Here is a 20762-nt window from a genome sequence, read left to right as displayed (position 1 = left end):
TCCTCTCCTGCTGCCTTCTCACCGTCATCATCCGGATTCCTCACCACCTCACCACCATCTTGGATTGTCGTCTTCCCAGCATCGTTGTCTCATTCCTGTTTGTTTGTTTATTTCCATTAAATTGTATAACTCGCTATTGTTTCCAGTCCTTCATTCACCCCGCCGTCACAAGATCATAATGTGTTTTAGTGATTATAAAGGAAGGGCTATTTGCATACTTATAAATATAATCTGTTTAATATTTAAATTAATGTTTTGTTTTTTGGCTTCTAATGCAGCAAAGTTTTGGGAGTGACATAAAGCCCTCATTCATTTTCGAATGGGAGAAAAATATAATTTGCCAAAATAGATGTTCATTAAACAAAGTAAATGCAGACTATTAGAGTAACAGAAAAATATTCGAATTTCTGTGTCAAACTACATGTTATAAACAAGGTGGCAATTCCAGACCATTGTTGTAAATAAGAATTCATTAATTCAAGTGACCTGCATGGTTAAATAAAGGTTAAAGACAAGAATAAGCCATTTTTATTCAGTATATTTTATTCCTAAAGTATTACAGTATTGTCTATTACTTGTTCAAAACAATCTATCCAGTTTCACTGATGATAAGGCAACTTTGACTTAACTAAAGAAAGAAAATCAGGAAACAGTATTTATTAGTGTCTTGAATAGTTATAATTTACACGTGTGTTAAAAAAAATCTGTAATCTGATCAAGTGATTTCTTCTGTGCTTCTTCTCTTTTCTAATGACAGTACATTAGTAGTAAGGGACAGGGAGCCTTTTGTCCCACAAAAGCAGCACACACAACTGCAGGATCACGTGACTGACCCCTTTTTACTATTCATATTTATTTATATTTCATTGTATTGTGGAGGAATTTCTGCAGGTTGGTGATTCATGGACGGGTTGCTGATCACAGATATCTGCAAGGAAAAAAAATGTATATGATCAGCTTCCTTACATTGATAATAAATAATTATTGCACCAACTACTTAGTGCTTTAGACATTTCTAGTACAAGGACCCTCAACACTAAAAAGTTTTTCACTTTTTCATATTTTTTGTGTATCATTTTACTCAAAGTCCAATTAAAGTGGTGTTTCAAGCTTCTCTTACCTCTGGGCTCTTAGGTTCATGGTAATGACAGGGCCTAAAATCACAGGACAGTGGAGGTAAACCTTGTGCAAAATACGGCATCTTGGGAAAAAAATGCACATGTAGCGTTTTATGTCTTCTTACTGTGAAATGCCATAAATGCAATAACACTGACAGACAATTTCAATATTACAGGGTTTTTTTTTTTGGGTTTTTGTAGAGATGCTGCTACTAAACGCTTTTGAGAGATGCACAGACTCAGGTCATTTACATTCACTTCGATCTCTGCGTATCAGTGACTCAAGCTCCATTACTAGCTCTAAAATGACATTTTGGAAAATGTCAAAATATATATCAAGAGTTGCTTTCTTGAAACTGTCACTTATAGCAAGTCAGGTGAATTAGGGCATTACACTTAAGATTTTAAAGGACAAGTAGAACCACCTACTTGGGTATTTAGTTTCATTAACAGTAACATTAATACCCATTTATAATGATTTTTTTATAGTGTTGAATCAAAATATTAATTTCTAAAGCTACTTTTTGTAGTGTCTATTTAATGTTTTTCTCATTTAACACAATAATGACTTTAAATGTTCTTTGGGGTGATTAATTAATCAGCACATCATGTGATTAATTTGATAAAATATTTTAATCTTTTGACAGTCTTATTTTTTATGTTCAGTTTATGGAAAGGAGTTCAGTTAGAAGGTCACATACAGCTGCATTCAGAAGTTAGAAGCTTATGTACAGTCTGAAAAGACTTGTGTAAAATCATATTGGAGAGAAGTTTGTGCCAATAACTTTACAGTGTTTGGATTTTGTTCAGTCTTTAACTGTGTAAGATAATTACTTCAATATCGTCTCTTGAGCGAAGTGCATCGTTACACCCCTAATATTTTTTTTTGTGGCCATAAAATCCACCAAATAGTAGCAATGACCCATATAGTCAGTTGACTTGATGCATTACTCACCTGTGGATAACAGCAGGAAGTGGCTTTACAGGCAAAAGATGATAGATAGATGGAGATGATAAACTCAAGCAAGGCAAATATCAGTGAAACACTACCGATTCCCGAGAAGAGGGTCTGAGAGAAAATACAACATCAGCTCAAATAGTAAAACAATTGATAATTAGTACTCACACTGGAACGCCGGCTGCTTAATGTATAATGTCAATGCCTTCTTGCATTATAAATGATCAGAAATATAAGAGATCTATAAACTACTTCTGAAATTTTGGGGGAAAAAAGACTGAGTGCATATTAAGGATTGACTTTTGACAAGTGTACTGACCACACAGTTATCGTAATGTAATTACTAAATAAATGTGAATGTAAAAGGTGACATACCTTATACCTTTCCTCCAAATCAAAACACTTATAATCACTGCAGTAACTGTAGTTCAATTGTTGAATAGCCAAATCAACCGAAATTATAATAACTGCAAAACCTGCAGTTATAGCACTGAAAATGTTCATTCCAAGTGAACCTCTCACCTATAGGCAGAAAAAAAAAAAACATAAAACACATTAATAATTTAGGAAGAGCTGTAACACATTTTGTTAACATATCATGTTAATGTAGATGAAAAAGTATATGTAGTGTGAAAAAATATATATATTTTTTTATAGATAGAAATCGGAAAATATACATTTAATGATAAAGGGGAAAAACTGTTTCTAGCCATTACTGAAAGAAATGCAATTATTATTATTATTATTATTATTATTATTATTATGTCACCTGCCAGTGTTGGGCAGTAACAAGTAATAGTAACAAGTGTTGTGTACATACCAAACACAAACCGGAGGGTGAATTAAGTTTGTTTTCGGCAGCAATGCAGAGTGAACCTGCAATAATGTACTGAGAAGAGAGAGAAAGACAAAAATTAAGGCTTCTGCTGGAAAATGTAGCTTGAATTATAAAGACAGATCACTTAATTGTAATTGTTTCTTACGATAAGTGATCCCCAGTAAGGAATACCAAAAAAGACAATCGTGGAATCCGCATGAACTGTAGACACGATCCCAAGCATGAAAGTCAGCAAACCAATCATTACCTGGACAGTCTGTGAAGGACAAGAAAAATGTACAAGAGTGTCTTCTTTAAAGTAAAACCATTTCAGATTTTGGGAATCAATATAAAATGTACAATATAAATTTATGGTGACTGTAGTTATGGAAGTATGATTATACTAAAAAAACATATCTCCCCCAAAAAATATTCTACAAGCATGGAGCTCTTATTGTATGAATTCATTTGCAGATGAGCACAATTTGTCCATTAGTTCACATTTTTTGATAGTTTGCAACTCCTAAGACATTCTTTGTGACTTTTATGTGACTGGTACACTGTAAATTTTAATCTGTAAATAATAAACCTCATCTTATATTGCGTTATCACCAAAACAATATGTTTTAAAGTAAGTACAATGAAAAAACACTACGTATGCTTTAACTTATTTATTTATTTATTTATTTTTTAAAGAATATATTCATGTAATTGTCTTACTTCACACTTACATACACACATTAAAGTTTACTTAGGTTTATAAAATAAATTCCTACCCCAAGGGTTTTTGGTTGGCTTTTCAGAAATGCCTGAAGTCCATTAGGAGAAACTCCTGCGATCTGTTGGACATAAACAGGCGCAGGAGCATTTGTCACAGTCCCAGCTGGTGTTGTTTGTGTTGGTGGTTGAATCTGGATGATGAGTGTTGAAGAGTTCACGGGTAAAACTGTTTGGGACATTCTTGCTTCCAAATCTGATATTGACCTATACAAAAATCATAGTACATCAAAACATGTAAATGTGTTCTGTGTGTGTGTGTGTATATATATTCAAAACAGATAACATACTTCATAAATACAGTTATTGTTTAAATTAATCTACATGTACATCCTAGATATTTAGCAGATTCTCTTTTCCAAAGACATTTACAAAAGTACGATACCAGCCATTATAGAATTTTACAAAATAAAAAAAATAAAAAATTCATTAATAGCATTTAGTTAAAAACCAACTATAACAAAATGCAGACATAATGCAAAAATAGGTTTGGTATAAAGTTAGTCAAATTTAATGTAAGTGTATAATATGTTTTACCAGAAACTCTCTTCAGTTTGCTCTGTATAGAGTCACTTTGCTGCGTAGTCACACTTTGCCACTGCTCCTTATCACCTGAGCTTTATAAAACACAAACCTGGGCACTGCTACCAGGAAATATACAAATATCTTTCCTTTCATAAGATAAGATAAGTATTCATGAATGTCTTTATGTTGTGCATTATAAAAAGTAACCTACCTGCTGATTTAGAAACAGGTTTGTACATATTGAAAGAAAAAGCGATACAAATAATGATCTGGGGTCTCATTTATAAACGTTGCGTATGCACAGAATGGGCATAGAAACATGCGTACGCAATTTTCCACGCACATATCATGATTTATAAAAAATAAACTTGGCGTACATATATATGCACCATACGGACATTCTAGACCATGCGTACGCACTCTTTTTCCTGGAGTGAGAAAAGTAATTAAGTAAACAGCGATTTTAAACTGTTTTCATGTCGATATACACATTTACATTAAATATCCCACTCACATTATTGGAGATAAACACTGAAATTACATAATTTTACAAAAAAACATAATTACATGATTTTAATAACAATAGGCTAAATAATTTTCCTGTGGTATGCTATGTTTTAATGACAGCGAGTAGTGCTATAAAGTACACAATAATTAATCTTTAAACTAAACTACGGATCACATGAGAAATATTTTAGCGAGAACAATGATCAATGATACACACTTAGGCTACTTCGATATTATGGTGGACACTGCTGGATTTGGTGGTCGAACGGTCCATTGTCCGGTACAGGACCAATGATAATAGCTTTCTGTATAACCGCAGCTGCACAGAGGTGTTGATGTCGTGTGAAGGCATCTCAACAGCACAATGAAAAATACCACTATATTTGAAGGATATAACTAGGAGAAACGGTAAGATTTGCACGTTTTCTTTTTAAAATACTTTGTCAGTGACTTGCCGATTCAGACAATTGTATTTACACTGTAATAAATATGGGCCTATCTGTTTCCACTAAAAATAGCTAAAAGATGTTCACCAGTAAAACTGTATACATTTAATTTGAATTGAATTGTTTAAAACAATTGAAATACTATTTGGCCAGTGGAAAAGAATGAGATCAACTCTATTCTAAAATATATCTGAGAACAACTATAAACCATTTTGTTTTATGGATATTTTCATATATTTATTATAAAACTTAACAAGGATACTGGATCATTTTTAGCAATAAAAATTTATGTAAATGGCACAAATGGCATTATAGTCCCCATCTCATATTTCCTTAATGTCTCGGTGTTAAACATGGTGTCACGTGGTGGGAATATGCATGGAAATGATATGCAGATGAGGTTATGCATAGTAAAACAAGGTGTGGTAAGCTCCATGTATGGTTATTTTGGGGAGGAGATGAGGTGGAGATGCACGTACGCACAATCTTCCCCTGACTGGGATTTATAAAGGGATTTTTGCGCAGGTTCTGGTGTACGCATGGTTTTATAAATCTGAAAACTTTTGTGCATACACAAAATCTAGCTTTTGTGCCTATGTCCACTTTAAGGATGAAATCTACGTAGAGTTTTATAAATGAGACCCCAGAACAGTGATATGTGACCAAATTTATGTGTCACACCCCTGAACTGTTTTCATTCCACCTGTGCTCTGTGTGACCTAGTTACTGTCTCCTGTTGATTGCACCATTATGTTTAGGTGTGTCTTGTCAATTACCCTCTATAACATTCCCCTTATAAGTTGCATTCTGTTCAGTGTTTGGTTGTCCGGTCTCATCAGTGTGTATGTGGGTTTCTGCCTGCTTTCTATGAATAACCCCATGTGGATTATTAAATACTTTGTATCATCATCATCTTCCTTGTTCACGTGCTTCTCTCCCGCACCACACTGTGACATTATTTGGTCGTTATGGTGGATTTTACTAAACTTAAGGGTAAGGTACTTAAGGCTAAGTACAATATCCCATCTGGCCTGAACTTTAGTCATGACATAATTCTAGCCCTGTACCACAAAGCTAATGCAAATGTGAAAGGACATCTGAAAAAAGGCAGAGAGTGTAGCGATAACTACTTAAAGGGCTGTTTAGAGCTACACTATACTGTTCAGAGTAGCTTTAATCTGGTATGGCAGGCAATCGGATGAGGCATGCGACTGGGCGTGTGTATGACTTCTCTCCCACCTTAATTTGGGCTGTTCTTACTCTGCTGTCTGTTCCAGGGAATACCTGACACCCGGCCTACTGGCCAGAGTGCTCTTGGCAGCTGGGAGTCGACGATCAGGACGACGGTGCCAACCTGGATGTCAGATTTCTCATCTTGCCACTTCTGGTGGGTCTGAAGGCTGGGAAGGTAGAACCTGATGAAGTGCTTCCAGAATTGGTGAGCAAGGACTTGACTATGGTGCCATCTGCGTCGACTGCGTTCCCATAACACCCGATGTACTTGCTACATCATTAGAAGAATGGCATCTCCGCTCATATTAGTCTGTTTCTCTCTTATTCCGAGGTCACCGTAGCCACCAGATCCAGTCTGTATCCAAGTCAGAGGGTCACTGCAGTCACCCGGATCCAGTATGTGTCCAGCCCAGATGGTGGATCAACACCTAGAAAGGACCTCTACAGCCCTGAAAGACAGAGGAGACCAGGACTAGAGCCCCAGAGACAGATCCCCTGTAAAGACCTTGTCTCAGATGACCACCGGGACAGACCACAGGAAACAGATAACTCTCCATGATTCTTCTGCACAATCTGACTTTGCTGCAGCCTGGAATTGAACTGCTGGTTTCGTCTGGTCAGAGGAGAATTGGCCCCCCGACTGAGCCTGGTTTCTCCCAAGGTTTTTTCTCCATTCTGTCACTGATGGATTTTTGGTTCCTTGCCACTGTCGCCTCTGACTTGCTTAGTTGGGGACACTTCATTTACAGCGATATCATTGACTTGATTGCAAATTATTGCACAGATACTATTTTAAACTGAACTGAGCTGCATTCTGCATGATGACATCACTGAATTCAATGATGACAACTGCCTTTAACCCTCTGGAGTCTAAGGGTATTTTTGGGGCCTGGAGTTTTGTCATGCCCTGACATTTGTGCTTTTTTCAGTTTCTTATAAATATCAAATGGCTAAAGTCTAATCTCACTGTAATCAGCAAAAACTGGGCTATAATAATTTGTGAGCAGCATGTATGTACATGATTGTGTTTTTGAGAAAAAAAATGTTATGAATATATTTACATAGTCTGATATCTTAATATATTTACATATATGGGAAATAAATATATGTAAATTTTTCCAATAAAATATATTTACATATGTTTAATATATGTTGAAAATATTAAAAAGCGGCCAAAATCAAATATTTAAATATGTTTTATAAAATATATGTAAATATATTTTAAAATATATTACAAAAATATATTTTCTTCTATTTAAATTTAAGATATTTCAATATATAAAAATGTATTTATTTTAAATATATTTCAATCTATGTGACTTCTGTATGGGCAGGAGAGATCATAAACATGAGTAAGTCTCTTTTTATTTATTTATATACTTGTACTAGTTTTCACATAACGTGTAAACATTTTACTAGTTAGACATTTTTCCAAAGACTTTTTCCAAACTATAATTCCTGACTAAATGTATATCAAGTGAAATATTATGAAGTAGTCAATAACACTATACACTACTATACCATTCAAAAGCTTGATGTAAATAATATAAATGTAACAAATAAATGTAACTGTAACAATAAATGTAATAATGCTGTTCTTTCAATTTATCCCCCCTAAAAAACCTGAAAAAAATATTCTCAGCTCTTTTCAACATTAATAATAATTTTAATAATAATGATAATAATAACAATAAATGTTTTTTTTGTAGAAAATAGATTGTATAAACCCAGGATTTCTGAAGGATTTGGAAGCGATGTGACTGGAGTAATGATGCTAAAAATTTCAGTTTGAAAGTCAGCTTTGATTGTTCCTAATAAAACTGTTTAACTGCACTCACAAGTGAATATTAATTATGTTGTGGGATAATTAAATATATTCTAAATAAAACTACAAACATAAAATACTATACATTTATTTGGGTTTGTCCTCACACTTCTTTCTTGTAACTCATCCCTCTCAGTGACACAGCTGACTGAATGGCTCATTATGCAGCTCAATATATGTCTATATATTAATTTCTAATATTTGTTAACATATTACATTTCAGTACATGTAAATATATTTACATTTATATATATGGTTAATATATTTTATATTGTAAATATTTACATTATATTTATTTCCATATATATGTAAATACATTAAGATATCAGACTATGTAAATATATTAATTTGGCAATATATGTTCTATGTATTAATTTCTAATACTTTGTTAACATATTACATTTCAGTACATGTAAATATGTACTATAATTGTAAAATATATATATATATATATATAGTATATATATTATATATATACATACATATACATATATGAATTTAAACATTCAAATACTGAACAGAAATTGGAGACTGAAAAATGTACAAATCACTTAAGTATAAATTCACTTGCAAAAATGAGCAGTATATTCAGATGACATAACACCTGCTATAGAAAAACAAGAATTTTATTGACATTGACAAAACAAAAGAACAGAACTGCACATAACTGCACAGTTTAAACATAAATCAAACCAGCAACTTTACTGAAATTGCTATTATGAATACTAAAGGATGATGCTAAAAACATGAAAAGTAATTCTTGAAGAGGAGTTTTTTTTTTTTTTAATTAATTAAACTCTGTGTAAAATAAAAAAAAAAAAAAATTAGAGTTGTCTAATAGAGAGGGTGAAAGAAGAACATCCAAACCCTGCCCCTGATTTCTTCAAGATTTTTTATGGATTTATATAATGGTGTTTTTTTCGTAAAGTAAAGGCAGTGGCAAAATTACACTGACAATACTTTGATTTTTTTTTTTTCGTGCAAATGTAAATTGTATCAAAATTGGTGTTTTTGGAGTGTGTGTGTAGTTTAATTTGTAGAACAAAACATCAAAGTATTGTCATGTTAATTTTGCCACTGTCTTTACTTTACGAAAAAAACACCATTATATAAATCCATAAAAAAATCTTGAAGGAAAGCGCGCGGCAGGGTTTGGATGTTGTTCCTTCCATTCACCCTCTCTATTAGACAACTCTAAACTCTGACAGGTCTCCTTTTTCTTCAGTTGAATCCTCAGTTCCGCCAACTTGGAATTGATGGCCTGTCCCAGGTGTCCAGCAGTTGCCTTTTCATGGCGTTTCATGACAGCATCTGCAAAACAAAACAAAACAAGAAAGAAGATAAAAAACATCTGGATTAGTCAATTGTCACTTGACATGATTCTGGTCAAGTGTTTGTACCCTTAACCTTTAAGGTCACTGCACACTATAGTCAGATATTTTCACACATTAAAAAATAAATACGACCTCACGTTGTGTCAATCACATTTACACAATGCCTCCGAAACTTGTGTCCATCAAAAAAAAATATTGGATCTTAACCACTGAAAGAAGACTAGGACATAAGCCGCGTTTCCACCGCTGGAACTTTACCCAGGAACTAGGGACTTCGGGCTGGTACACTAGGGGTGTGCTTCCACAGCAGGAACCAGGATCTAAATAAAGTTCCGGGATAGAAAAATGGCCCCCTCAGAAAGTCCCTGCTCACGAGGTGCAGTACTTTTTACTTTTTCAAAGCCGGAAGTCCGGAACTTTTGGCTGGGCGGTTCAGACTGAGAAGCGCCTAAACATGCTGATTTGTTGAGTTCACTCCAACTGCATCGTGATTTCAACCACCATTTATTTCTCGATAATTTTCAAAAATATTACTGTTATTGTATCATGAAATGTAATTTTAAAGTATTTTCAGGCGAGAATGTAGTTGTTGAAAACTCAATCTGTCGTTAGTTATATAGAGACCCCTTCGAAAGTTTGTAAACATTGCAACGTCTCCCGGGTGGGGCGGGGCTTAGCTGGAGGCAAAGAGAGGCGCGGACGCAATGTTGACAAGCGTAAACTACAAGCACGTTTTAGGAGGGAATTTATTAAACATGGATGCAGAAGAAGGTTTCGGAAACTGTCCGAATATATACAGTCACTGACCTCTGCGGGACCGTGACAAAAAAAATATAATAAAAAAAGTGGGAGTTAGCATACATTTATCAATTAATTCAGTTGATCACTCAGTTCACTGACCAAAATATAATGACCGAGTGGATAACATTACAGTAGCCTAATTTATTTATTTATTTATTTTTAGCTAAAGGCCTGGTGTAGTTCTGTGTATCTTGTTCTCATTGGGAAACAAGACCAATACTTTTCCTAGACAACATATGAAATTACTTTCGGGTGGTTTGGGTTCTAAAATTTTGTCAAGGCTTATTGTCTAATGTAACCTATCGCTGGGCTAACTATGATTAGCAATGTGGATTATTTTAAGAGGACCATTCAAAGGATGGGCACACACATCTATTCGCTGTATGTTTGTTTAACATTTAAGCTAGCTAGTGCGCTGAAGGTTGGCGACTTTTCACCTATAAAACATAAAACTTGCTGATTTGTACTAGATAAAACCAACACACCAGTACATATGCATAGATTATTTTACCTAATATGAAGTGTGCACTGCAAACACGAGCATTATTATGATGATCGTCTCTGTCTAGAACTGTACACCGTATTGCATTCAACCACAATTGCTCTGTCTTGATTTCTGTGAAGGAATGTCTGCCGGGATCCGGTGAAACTTTAGTTTTGAACCAAAAGTGCTGTTCCTTCTATTCTGGCAGCCCAAAAACACAACAAGACGACATTTTAAAGTCAAAACCTCAAATTTTTAGTGCGCCTGCTATGAGTTCTTCCTTATGTTTTGCCTCCAGCTAGAGCGGTGACGTCACATGTGACGTAGGCGATTAAGGGGTCTATAAAGGACAGCGCCTATTTAATTTAAAAATGTGTTTCGCCGATTTCAGAGACGGTCAGCTCCACGTGATCAGCGGGAGCTTGTTGGTGTTTTATCCTAGTGGAGTTTTTTCTCGTCTGGTAGTTCTTATGTTTTGCGCTGGCTCTGATGTCTCTTTAGTGGTTAAACTTAAAATATAATAAGGTTTGTGTAAATCTAACAGGTAATCTTTGGTCTTCATTCAATTGTGAGACTGACTGCTGTGACAGTTGACGTACGACGCTGCTGACGTGTTTTCTTTGTTATTGGGCGCACCAGAAAACACGTCAGCAGCGTCGTACGTCAACAGTCACAGCAGTCGCTTTCACAACAGACCCGGAAGAGAAGACAATCCTGAATAAAGTCGTTATTTTTGGACCAAAATATATTTTCGATGCTTCAACAAATTCTAACGGACCCTATGATGTCACATGGACTACTTTGATGATGTTTTTATTACCTTTCTGGACGTGGGACAGTTATACCGTATATACATTTTCAATGGAGGGACTAGAAAGCTCTCGGACTAAATCTAAATATCTTAAACTGTGTTCCGAAGATGAACGGAGGTCTTACGTGTTTGGAACGACATGAGGGTGAGTCATTAATGACATAATTTTCATTTTTGGCTGTACTAACCCTTTAAAATGAAAATAAAAAGGAAATTGAATATAATATTTCATTTCATTGTATTGTAGGCTGTATATATACACATTTCCCTGAAGGAAGTACATTTTCTGCGGCTATTATTATGTTTAAATGGAAAACGAAAGGAGGCAGTGGTATTTGATATCATAGCCTATTTCGTCTTATTGTAAATATACAGTGAGGAAAATTGCAGTAGCCAAGGTGAGCTGACTGATGTTAAGTACGCTGTTGTTTGCAGAATTACCGGACTTGCGTCGTTTCATCCGCGGGAGATCACACTCCCGAGTCAAACTCGCAAAGTCCGAACTACCGAGGATGCAAGTCCAAAATTTGCATACTCTGTATTGAGAAACACGCGCAGGCTTACGTCACCAGACTATTTGCCTAATCTTCAAGGTACTTTAGACCGCGCGTGGGAAAACGCTGAAAGCAACAGGTCTGTGGGGGAAAATAGTTCCTGGGCAAAAAAGTTCCTGGTACAATTGTTCCAGGTAATTTCGGTGGAAACGGGGCAATAGATATGACTTTATGGATATACAGCAAATGTGGGGGAAATTATGATTCACACTGGTGCACTTCTGAATAGATGTAGATGCAAACCAAGTTTAATGAATCTCACACCTAACAAACAGCATTATGGTCATTTCACACTGCCATCAATTTTGATTTTGTTTGGTCAGTGCGTTCACCTTGTTGGAGTATGGCAAGTGTGAAAAGTTCATTGCAAAAAACTGATAAATGCCATTTAAAAAAAAAAAAAGTGCATTATTCTCGACGTATAGCGTGATCTGAACCCTAAATATGTTTGGTCAAAATATCCGGTATTGTCCACTATCAAGGCATAATATAATTCAATATAATTCAAATATTAACAATGGTTGTTATAAATGTAATGTGAAGCTTTTACATTCACAGTGCTCATTTTGATCTTGGTGGTGAAGTGTGGAGAAAATTCTGCTGGACTGAAATTTAGTCTTTGGTGAACAGTTTTCAAGAGTGCAAATAAGATTTTAAGTTTAAAGCACCTTTCAGGCTTGTGTGAGGTTTCCACAAGCAACAAAGTCTACACTTTACTACATTTAAAGTTTAGAAAATCTTACTTATAATTCCCTTTCACAATCGATCTGGCATGGCAGATGACCATTACAGACTGTTTCACTTTGAAGTGAGGCACAGTCACAGTACTCGGTTCCGTCTTACCAGTATTAATTTTCATTTCAAAGCACTTTTTATTATCATCTGTGTCTCATTTTGAATTATGTTGTACCTCTCTGGTTGTAGTGTCCTCAGTGCAGTGTTAAACAGGATGGCCTTGTAAGACATACAGGACTCAAAAAATTATTTGATATTTATTTGACATATATTTTTAATATCTGATAAACTTCTGAATGTTTGAGGTTTTTTCTTACTAGTCAGATGGTTTCATAGTGCCTGCCTGGAGAAGTTCTTCAACAAGAGGTCCACTCCAACTCTGCTGCATGGTCATCAGCATGGTAGAATACAGGAAAATAAACAATGTGTCACAGAGCCAACAATACGTAGTATACAATGTCAGATTTATTAGAAATAAACTACAGCAGAGGGTTAAATGCAGAAAAGAGAAAGAATAATGTACAGAACATACAAAAAATTTTAAGAAAACAGAAATTACGTTTTTAGGTTTTAAAGATGCTTGACGATATAGGTGAAATATAGGGATAAATATATTGTATACATACATTATATATATATATATATATATATACGGGTATGTATCGTTTAGATTTGTAATGTTTTTTAATGGAGGCTCTTATGCTCATCAAGGTTGTATTTAGTTGATCAAAAATACACAAAAATAGTAATATTGTGAAATATTATTGCAATTTCTAATATTGGTTTCCTTTCTTATTATACTTTTAAATATCATTTTTATTAATTTACTTCTGTGACGCAGCACTGTATTTTCAGCATCATTACTCAGAACATCATTCTAATATGCTGAGTTATTATCAGTGTTGATAATATTATCAAACTGTTGTGCTGCTTAATATTTTTGGAATCTGTGTTCCATAAATAAAATAAAAAGTTAAAACAACAGAATTTATTCAAAATAGAAATTTTGACAATATTCTAACAGTATCACTTTTTATCCATTTAACACCTTAATCCTTGCTGAATAAAAGTTTTCTAAAAGTTTCTTTAAAAAAAAAAAAAGAAAGAAATGTACTGACCAAACAGTAGTGTATATTTAACACACACATACACAAAATATGAATATGTATTTTGAATAAATACTGTTATTTATACTTTTTATTTATCAAAGAATCCTTAAATAATATCACAGGTCCCGAAAAATATTAAGCAGCACAACTGTTTCCAACACTGATATAAATCAGCATAATTTAATGATTTCTGATGGATCATAATGATGCTGAAAAATTTAGCATGGCTTTACAGGAATCAATTATATTTTAAAGTATATTAAAATATAAAACTGTTATGTTAAATTGCAATGATAGGCTATTTCACAAAATTACAGTTTTTTCTTTTTTTTATCAAATTTTTAATTATCTGTTCACATCTTATTTTTTATTATCTGTGTGTGTTGTTGTTTTCTCAGTGTTCTGGAAGCTTGTGACACTAAAACAAATTCCTTCTATGTGCAAACACACTTGACAATAAAGCTCTTTCTGACTGATTTGCGTGTGTGTCATAGCTATACAATAGGCTTACTACAGTACAAATGGAAATGCTTATTTTTCAATTAAGGATAACTTTAGAATTAATGGACTGCTTTGGGTGCTTGACACTTCATTGGTCGTTCTGTTGTTTAAGAATGATATTCAAGGTTAAGAGTACGCTGTAAGTTATTTAAATATAAATTGTTTCATCTAGGTATTTAACAACATTACCTACATTAAAGAAAGATGACTTTCCTTATTGATTATGTCTTCCCTCGGGTAAAATGCACGTTTTCTTGCATGGCTGGATGTTGGAATCACGTTGTTTGCATTCTCCCAAACTGATTAACTGTTAGCTGAAGTCAAAACGCGGAGGTTAAAAAAACCTAACTCGGTTAGCGTGAGACGTGCTCGCTGTGAAGCGGGAGCGAGCGAGCAGCCGGCAGAGGATTCCACTTGGTCTTAAAGGAGAAGTTCACTTTTAAAAAAACTTTTGCTGATAATTTACTCACCCCCATGTCATCCAAGATGCCCATGTCTTTCTTTCTTCAGTCGAAAAGAAATTAAGGTTTTTTGATGAAAACATTCCAGGATTTTCCCCCATGTAATGGACTCTAATGGGACCCAAACGGTTCAAGGTCCAAATGACAGTTTCAGTGCAGCTTCAAATGGCTTTAAACGATATCAGACGATGAATAAGGGTCTTATCTAGCGAAACAATCGGTCATTTCCAAAATAAATAAAAAAGTTTAAGTTTTATAAGAACAAACGCTGGCCTTGCTCTGTACTGTGATGCGCGTTGAAGACGTCACGTAATACGCAATTACGTTGAAAAGGTCAAGCTTGACGTAGGCGGAAGTACCGTGTCAGTGTTTACAAGTTGAACGTGCAAAGAAAATTAAACGCCGTTTACAAAAAAAAAGGAAGTTAAAAGGTAAAACGACGATGTCGGACGATTTTAAACTTAGAGGAGAAGATGAGATGGAGTTTTTCGCCCTGCCCTACCTTTTTGAACCGGAATACACAGAGGAAGAAATTAGGCAGATGGACGAGAATGCTGCAGCGACACACACCTCTCAAGCATCGGGCAGACGAAGATCTAACGAGACGTGGTGGTGCACACATGTGGCAAATGCCAACCATTGCCAACAGAGGAAGAATCTCAATGCTGCCACGACTGGACCATTTCAATCCCGCCATTAGAATCAATCATTGAGTCAGCTGGTGAGACCCTGTTTACATCTCGCTGCATTACCCAACAAAATGGATTTCCACCGTTACTGAGCAACAGCGTGTTAGAGGTGTTTTTTAGTTTGCCCAAAATTAACTGGAGACGCCGTCCGAGGCCCCAAGGACCTGGTGGCACCCTAACAGTTGAGTAAGTATCGCGTGTAGTATGATTATTACATATACATGTTATCATTTTTCATATTTTAACGTTAATTATTTAAAAGGGATTGACTGCACACATTTCTTTTATTTTACAGTCAATATAGGCTGGTGGCATACCGGATAGTTCTGGAATGGATGCTGAAAGGGGAGAGATTGGGAAGACGCGCAACAGGAGGGTTCTTCCATCCTGTGTTGTCAGTGCCATCAGACTGTCATACCCTTCTCCATCAGGACAGTATGTAGGCTTCAGAGAAGCAGAAGAGGCTTTTGGTCTTTTGTAGGAATAATAATTTGAAATACAATTTGAATTACAAGGTTAAATTTTTTATATACATTATAATTTGTTGTGGCTTGTTTGTTACTGTAATTGCTGTATTTTTTTTTTTTTTTTTTTTTTTGCATAGTCAATGTTATTTGTTGTTGTATATACATCAACACTACATACTTATTGATGTCTCACACAAATGTTTATTTTGGAAGAATAAAACAAATTTGAGAAATACATTTGTTGATGTTTAATTCCAACTGATGTGGGGTACCATCAGTAAGGACCATACATTTCACACTAACACCAAAAATATTTTGTTTGTTTCACCAACAGTGTTTTCTGTTTTTGCCCCAATAAGAAAAAAATCTGAAAAACTAAAAAAAAAAAAAAATAAATGTATATAACAGACTTCAACATTTTTAAAGCAAATTAGTGTCCAAATCGTGATAAACGCTTTGCAATTACTTCTTGCTTGTCAGGCCTTGGTGTTAGGGCTATGTTCTGTGGCAATGGGTGATGATGAGTCAAACGACAAGAACTTTCCTTGTAAACAACGCTGGTGTCCAGCCGCCGCTGTACAACTTTCTCAACCAGAGACTCTCTGAATTTTTGAGTGGTTTTGTGTAAAAATCGTTTTGGCTACCCATTCTTTGGTATGTTTGGGGAAAACCACTTTGTACCGAGATGCACCTATAATAAAAGAAAATTGATGAAACATAATAAATTACACGATTTGTATTGATTACATTACTACAATAGAATGTTCACATTTGATTCTCAACTTGATTAACTTAGATCTATTGTCATCACACACCATATTGAAAAATCTTTAGTAGTTACACACAATATGTTGTTTTCAACTTACCAGTAGTGGTTGTTGCTTGTTGACGACCTACATTTTTATTATGGTCAAGGATAGCGAGTTGTGTTCGTGCAACCATGGACGCATAATGAAAATGCAGGTTCTTTGGGCAGTATTTCAGTAGGACAGAATGAAACACCTCCAGTTGTCCTAAAGATAAAATAAAAAAATTTATACGGTGTACCTACATGTACATGTGTATGTACATTACTATGTGTATATAAATAACTTACCAGTGTGTTTGAAAAGAGCCATTTGCCTCAAATCCTTTTCAAGTCCTTTGTCCAGGACAAGACTCTGCAGTGTGTGGAAGGCACGTGAGTCTTTTCCAAGCCATTTTTTTCTGCGTTGCTGTTCTGGACTGAGATCATTGTGTACACATTTTTTCTGCTTTCCTTCTTTTAAACCAACTGTGCACACCTGTAATGTGATAAAGTATGGACTTCCAATTTTCGATCAGTTCCTGTATAATACATGAATACTCAAAGTAATTATTATACAAATGTATAAATTATAAACATAGAAAAATAGATGTTTATGGTCCAGCAACACCAATATTTAAAAACTTACAAAAAAAAAAAAAAAAAAAAAAAAAAAAGCTTTCTTTAAAGAACAAAGTAAAATTTGTGCGTGTGTATAAAGAAATTAAACTTAATATTAAAACATTACAGAACTTACGTCAGGGTCGCCTCCACAAGTTGCAGAGCAATACCATAAATGGTTGCAAATACTTCGTGTCCATGGCTGCAGCTCTCGATTGTCCTTGTATCTTGACATGGAGCACAACTTTTTGGAAAGTCCTTAAAAAATATAATTTTAATTATAAAATAATTAAAAAGGATTGACAATATAGTGCATAACAAGGTTAATCTAGTACTTCACGGTTTATTGTAGCAATTTTTTAAATGCATGAAAACAACACATTGTATATTCCTACATAGGAATAAATAAGTTTTAGACTATGTTGCCTTTTGGATAATTCATAATTAATATCTCTTTCTCAGTCTCTTGTGAGACAGTTACCTTTGACTACATGCCAAATATCAAATTCGTGGTGAATGTTGGGATATTCTACACGCATAATCTTTCTAATAGATGGCGATCTGTCTGTGGTCAGCACGTCGATTTTGATTCCTTGTTCTTGTATTGTGTTCACAGCCCTCTTGAATCCTACTGGCTCCATGGCCACAGAACTGGATGCTTCTGTAACCTGAAATGCAATATCATGATAGATAAACAAGGATTGTGTGTATTTTCATTGATGTTCAAATGATTACATATTATTTTTTTACTTTTAAAACCATTTTATATTGATCATAACATTGTAAAAACTGCCAGTAATGTTACTGTACTTGACTTTAAAATACTGAACACCCACTAAAGTTACTTAAAATTAATAACATACAGGATGTAGAATTATGTCATGTAAACTGACCTGCACCAATTCAAAGTGAACAATCTTGTCTGTTGTGTCATCCATGAAACTGTACGTGTTGTATTTGGCCGAAAATCCAGGGCTAAAAGAACCACAAGTACAAAACTTGTTAAATTTTTTTAAAATTGTCCAAAAAATAAAATTACTACATTTACTTGCCTGTCTGACCTCCCATCTCCGGACAAATGAACTGGATTACAGAGTTCAGTTTGTAAATGTAAGTCATTCATTGCTGCTTTCTGTTGTTCTTTATATTCTTCATCAATGACTGGAATCAGGTAGGAAGACTGAATGTCAAAGTAAGTGGTTTTATGGGGTATTTGAAGGTTGAGCAAAGTGGCCCAATCAGCGATGTCTGTATATGTTGCTCCAGTGAATAGTGTGCATGCAGAAACAAGAAGATTATTAGCTGGCATTCCCCTAACATCACTGCATGAACTCCACTTTCCTTTGTTGTTGTTTTTTCACATTCCCAATAAACATGGAGGAGACTTCCCACTGGTGCTTTTCTGGTTTCTGTTATTAGTGAGCCACATTCTTGACATCTTTTGAACAGCTCCATGACATTGGGCTCGTTGACAATCCATTTTTTCTGTTTCCAATGCATTTCACATTCCTCTTCTTCTGAGTTTGTGGTAGACGTTGATGTTGAACTCAGTGGCTGAAAACTAAGATCTTTCTTGTCCGATTGAGGTTCTATGGAAAGCAGGCTAACATCAAGCGCAAAACTTTCTTCTAATTGCTCTTCAATCTGTTCTGGTTGATTATATACACAGGGGGCTGTGAAATTAAATGGATTAAATTTGGTTTATAATAAAACTGAATATAAATTTGTAATGTAAATAGTATGTTTAATAAATTTATTACAGTATATCTGTGCATTTTTAATGATACAACATCATCAAAATATTAAATACTACATTTTATGTAATATATACTAAATTATATTTTTCCCAATGACTAACACAAAAGCATAATTTACCATAATTTCACTTTGTAAACTGGTACAAAATTATGGTACTTACAGTCTGGTTGGAGTGTATTGCAGGTTGGGCAAAATATATTCCAGATGATGAGGGTGTTTTCCTGTTTCTAAGCACTTTCAGGACTTGTGAGCAGTAAACGAAGTTTAGATGGAGCATCTGCAAACTGTCTCGTGGTAGTTCTTGGATCAGAGTCCTGTTGCTTTACTGGTGTTGACTGTGGAACATTAGCCAAAAACTCTACTGCTTCATGGACCTCCAGCTCAGCGTTACTGTCTTTTGCTGGAGACTCTAAATTTCCACGAGACGGATACTTAGGAGTAAAAAAAAAATTTTAGCACGTCTACAGTAATAGGAAGATATTAGTGATAAACATTCACACGTTATGAAACACATTGACGAGAAAAAAACGTCAATGCATCTAATAGTAAAAAGAAAAAAAAAACATACATACATACCTCTGTTTGTTGTAAAAACGTATTGGGCACAGCCGACGCTTTCAGATAACGGCGATGTCCTTGCTGGGAGTGTTTGAAATCATCCTCGAAAAAATTATCACTGCACACTCTCTTACATATTAGAGCATGTTCGGATGTGTTGATATCCAAGTGCAGCGCGAGCAACCACAGTTTCAAATCGCTCAGGATTGTGTGTAGGAAATCTATGAAAAGTCAAAAATGTCTGTCCTGACGAAAATGTTCTTTTAGGCCTTTTTAATATTAAAACACCCAGGATACGCACACGAAACGGGCATTTTAAACGATAAACTGACACAAAGACATATGAATAGGTGTATATGGTACTCCTTCGGCACATTGTAAACACTGACACGGTACTTCCGCCTACGTCAAGCTTGACCTTTTCAACGTAATTGCGTATTACATGACGTCTTCAACGCGCATCACAGTACAGAGCAAGGCGAGCGTTTGTGCTTATAAAACTTAAACTTTTTTATTTATTTTGGAAATGACCGATCGTTTCGCTAGATAAGACCCTTATTCATCGTCTAGTATCGTTTAAAGCCATTTGAAGCTGCACTGAAACTGTCATTTGGACCTTGAACCGTTTGGGTCCATTAGAGTCCATTACATGGGGGAAAATCCTGGAATGTTTTCATCAAAAACCTTAATTTCTTTTCGACTGAAGAAAGAAAGACATGGGCATCTTGGATGACATGGGGGTGAGTAAATTATCAGCAAAAGTTTTTTTAAAAGTGAACTTCTCCTTTAAAGCCTCCCTCGAGCGGCTATGCTCACAAATCAAACACTGGTCAAAAAAAGAAAAATAGATTCTCAGCTCAGAGTTTGGTATTCGTATGGTCTATGTGGT

At 34.9% G+C, this 20762-nt stretch overlaps 2 protein-coding genes across 2 annotated transcripts; both read right to left on the bottom strand.

The window, feature by feature from the left end:
- Positions 1-528: 528 nt before the first annotated feature.
- LOC109098712 (membrane-spanning 4-domains subfamily A member 4A-like) lies at positions 529-4258 on the bottom strand. Its single transcript, XM_042754781.1, has 8 exons — positions 4208-4258; positions 3670-3877; positions 3060-3170; positions 2897-2965; positions 2452-2598; positions 2074-2187; positions 1121-1201; positions 529-928 (listed from the first exon to the last, which is right to left on the bottom strand). The coding sequence occupies exons 2-8, from the start codon at positions 3850-3852 to the stop codon at positions 857-859; spliced, it is 777 nt and encodes a 258-aa protein (XP_042610715.1). The 5' UTR covers positions 3853-3877; positions 4208-4258; the 3' UTR covers positions 529-856.
- Positions 4259-16777: 12519 nt separating this feature from the next.
- On the bottom strand, positions 16778-18896 carry LOC109070109. The gene is made up of 6 exons (XM_042754795.1): positions 18610-18896; positions 18451-18532; positions 18039-18225; positions 17694-17815; positions 17249-17478; positions 16778-17165 (listed from the first exon to the last, which is right to left on the bottom strand). Exons 1-5 carry the CDS (start codon positions 18864-18866, stop codon positions 17383-17385), a joined length of 744 nt encoding a protein of 247 aa, XP_042610729.1. The 5' UTR covers positions 18867-18896; the 3' UTR covers positions 16778-17165; positions 17249-17382.
- Between the last annotated feature and the right edge of the window lie 1866 nt (positions 18897-20762).

Source organism: Cyprinus carpio, unplaced genomic scaffold, assembly GCF_018340385.1.
Source record: "Cyprinus carpio isolate SPL01 unplaced genomic scaffold, ASM1834038v1 S000006593, whole genome shotgun sequence".
In the NCBI taxonomy this organism is placed as follows: domain Eukaryota; kingdom Metazoa; phylum Chordata; class Actinopteri; order Cypriniformes; family Cyprinidae; genus Cyprinus; species Cyprinus carpio.
This window is presented reverse-complemented; position numbering and strand designations above follow the sequence as displayed.

Coding starts and splice junctions, on each gene's coding strand:
- LOC109098712 (XM_042754781.1), bottom strand. CDS start 3,852: ATGTCCCAAACAGTTTTACCCGTGAACTCTTCAACACTCATCATCCAG. Junction 2,966..3,059: donor CTTACTGGGGATCACTTATC/GTAAGAAACAAT, acceptor CTCTCTTCTCAG/TACATTATTGCAGGTTCACT. Junction 2,599..2,896: donor CACCCTCCGGTTTGTGTTTG/GTATGTACACAA, acceptor TTCTGCCTATAG/GTGAGAGGTTCACTTGGAAT.
- LOC109070109 (XM_042754795.1), bottom strand. CDS start 18,866: ATGCCAGCTAATAATCTTCTTGTTTCTGCATGCACACTATTCACTGGA. Junction 18,533..18,609: donor GGAGATGGGAGGTCAGACAG/GCAAGTAAATGT, acceptor TGGTTCTTTTAG/CCCTGGATTTTCGGCCAAAT. Junction 17,479..17,693: donor CTTGTGGAGGCGACCCTGAC/GTAAGTTCTGTA, acceptor TGTATTATACAG/GAACTGATCGAAAATTGGAA.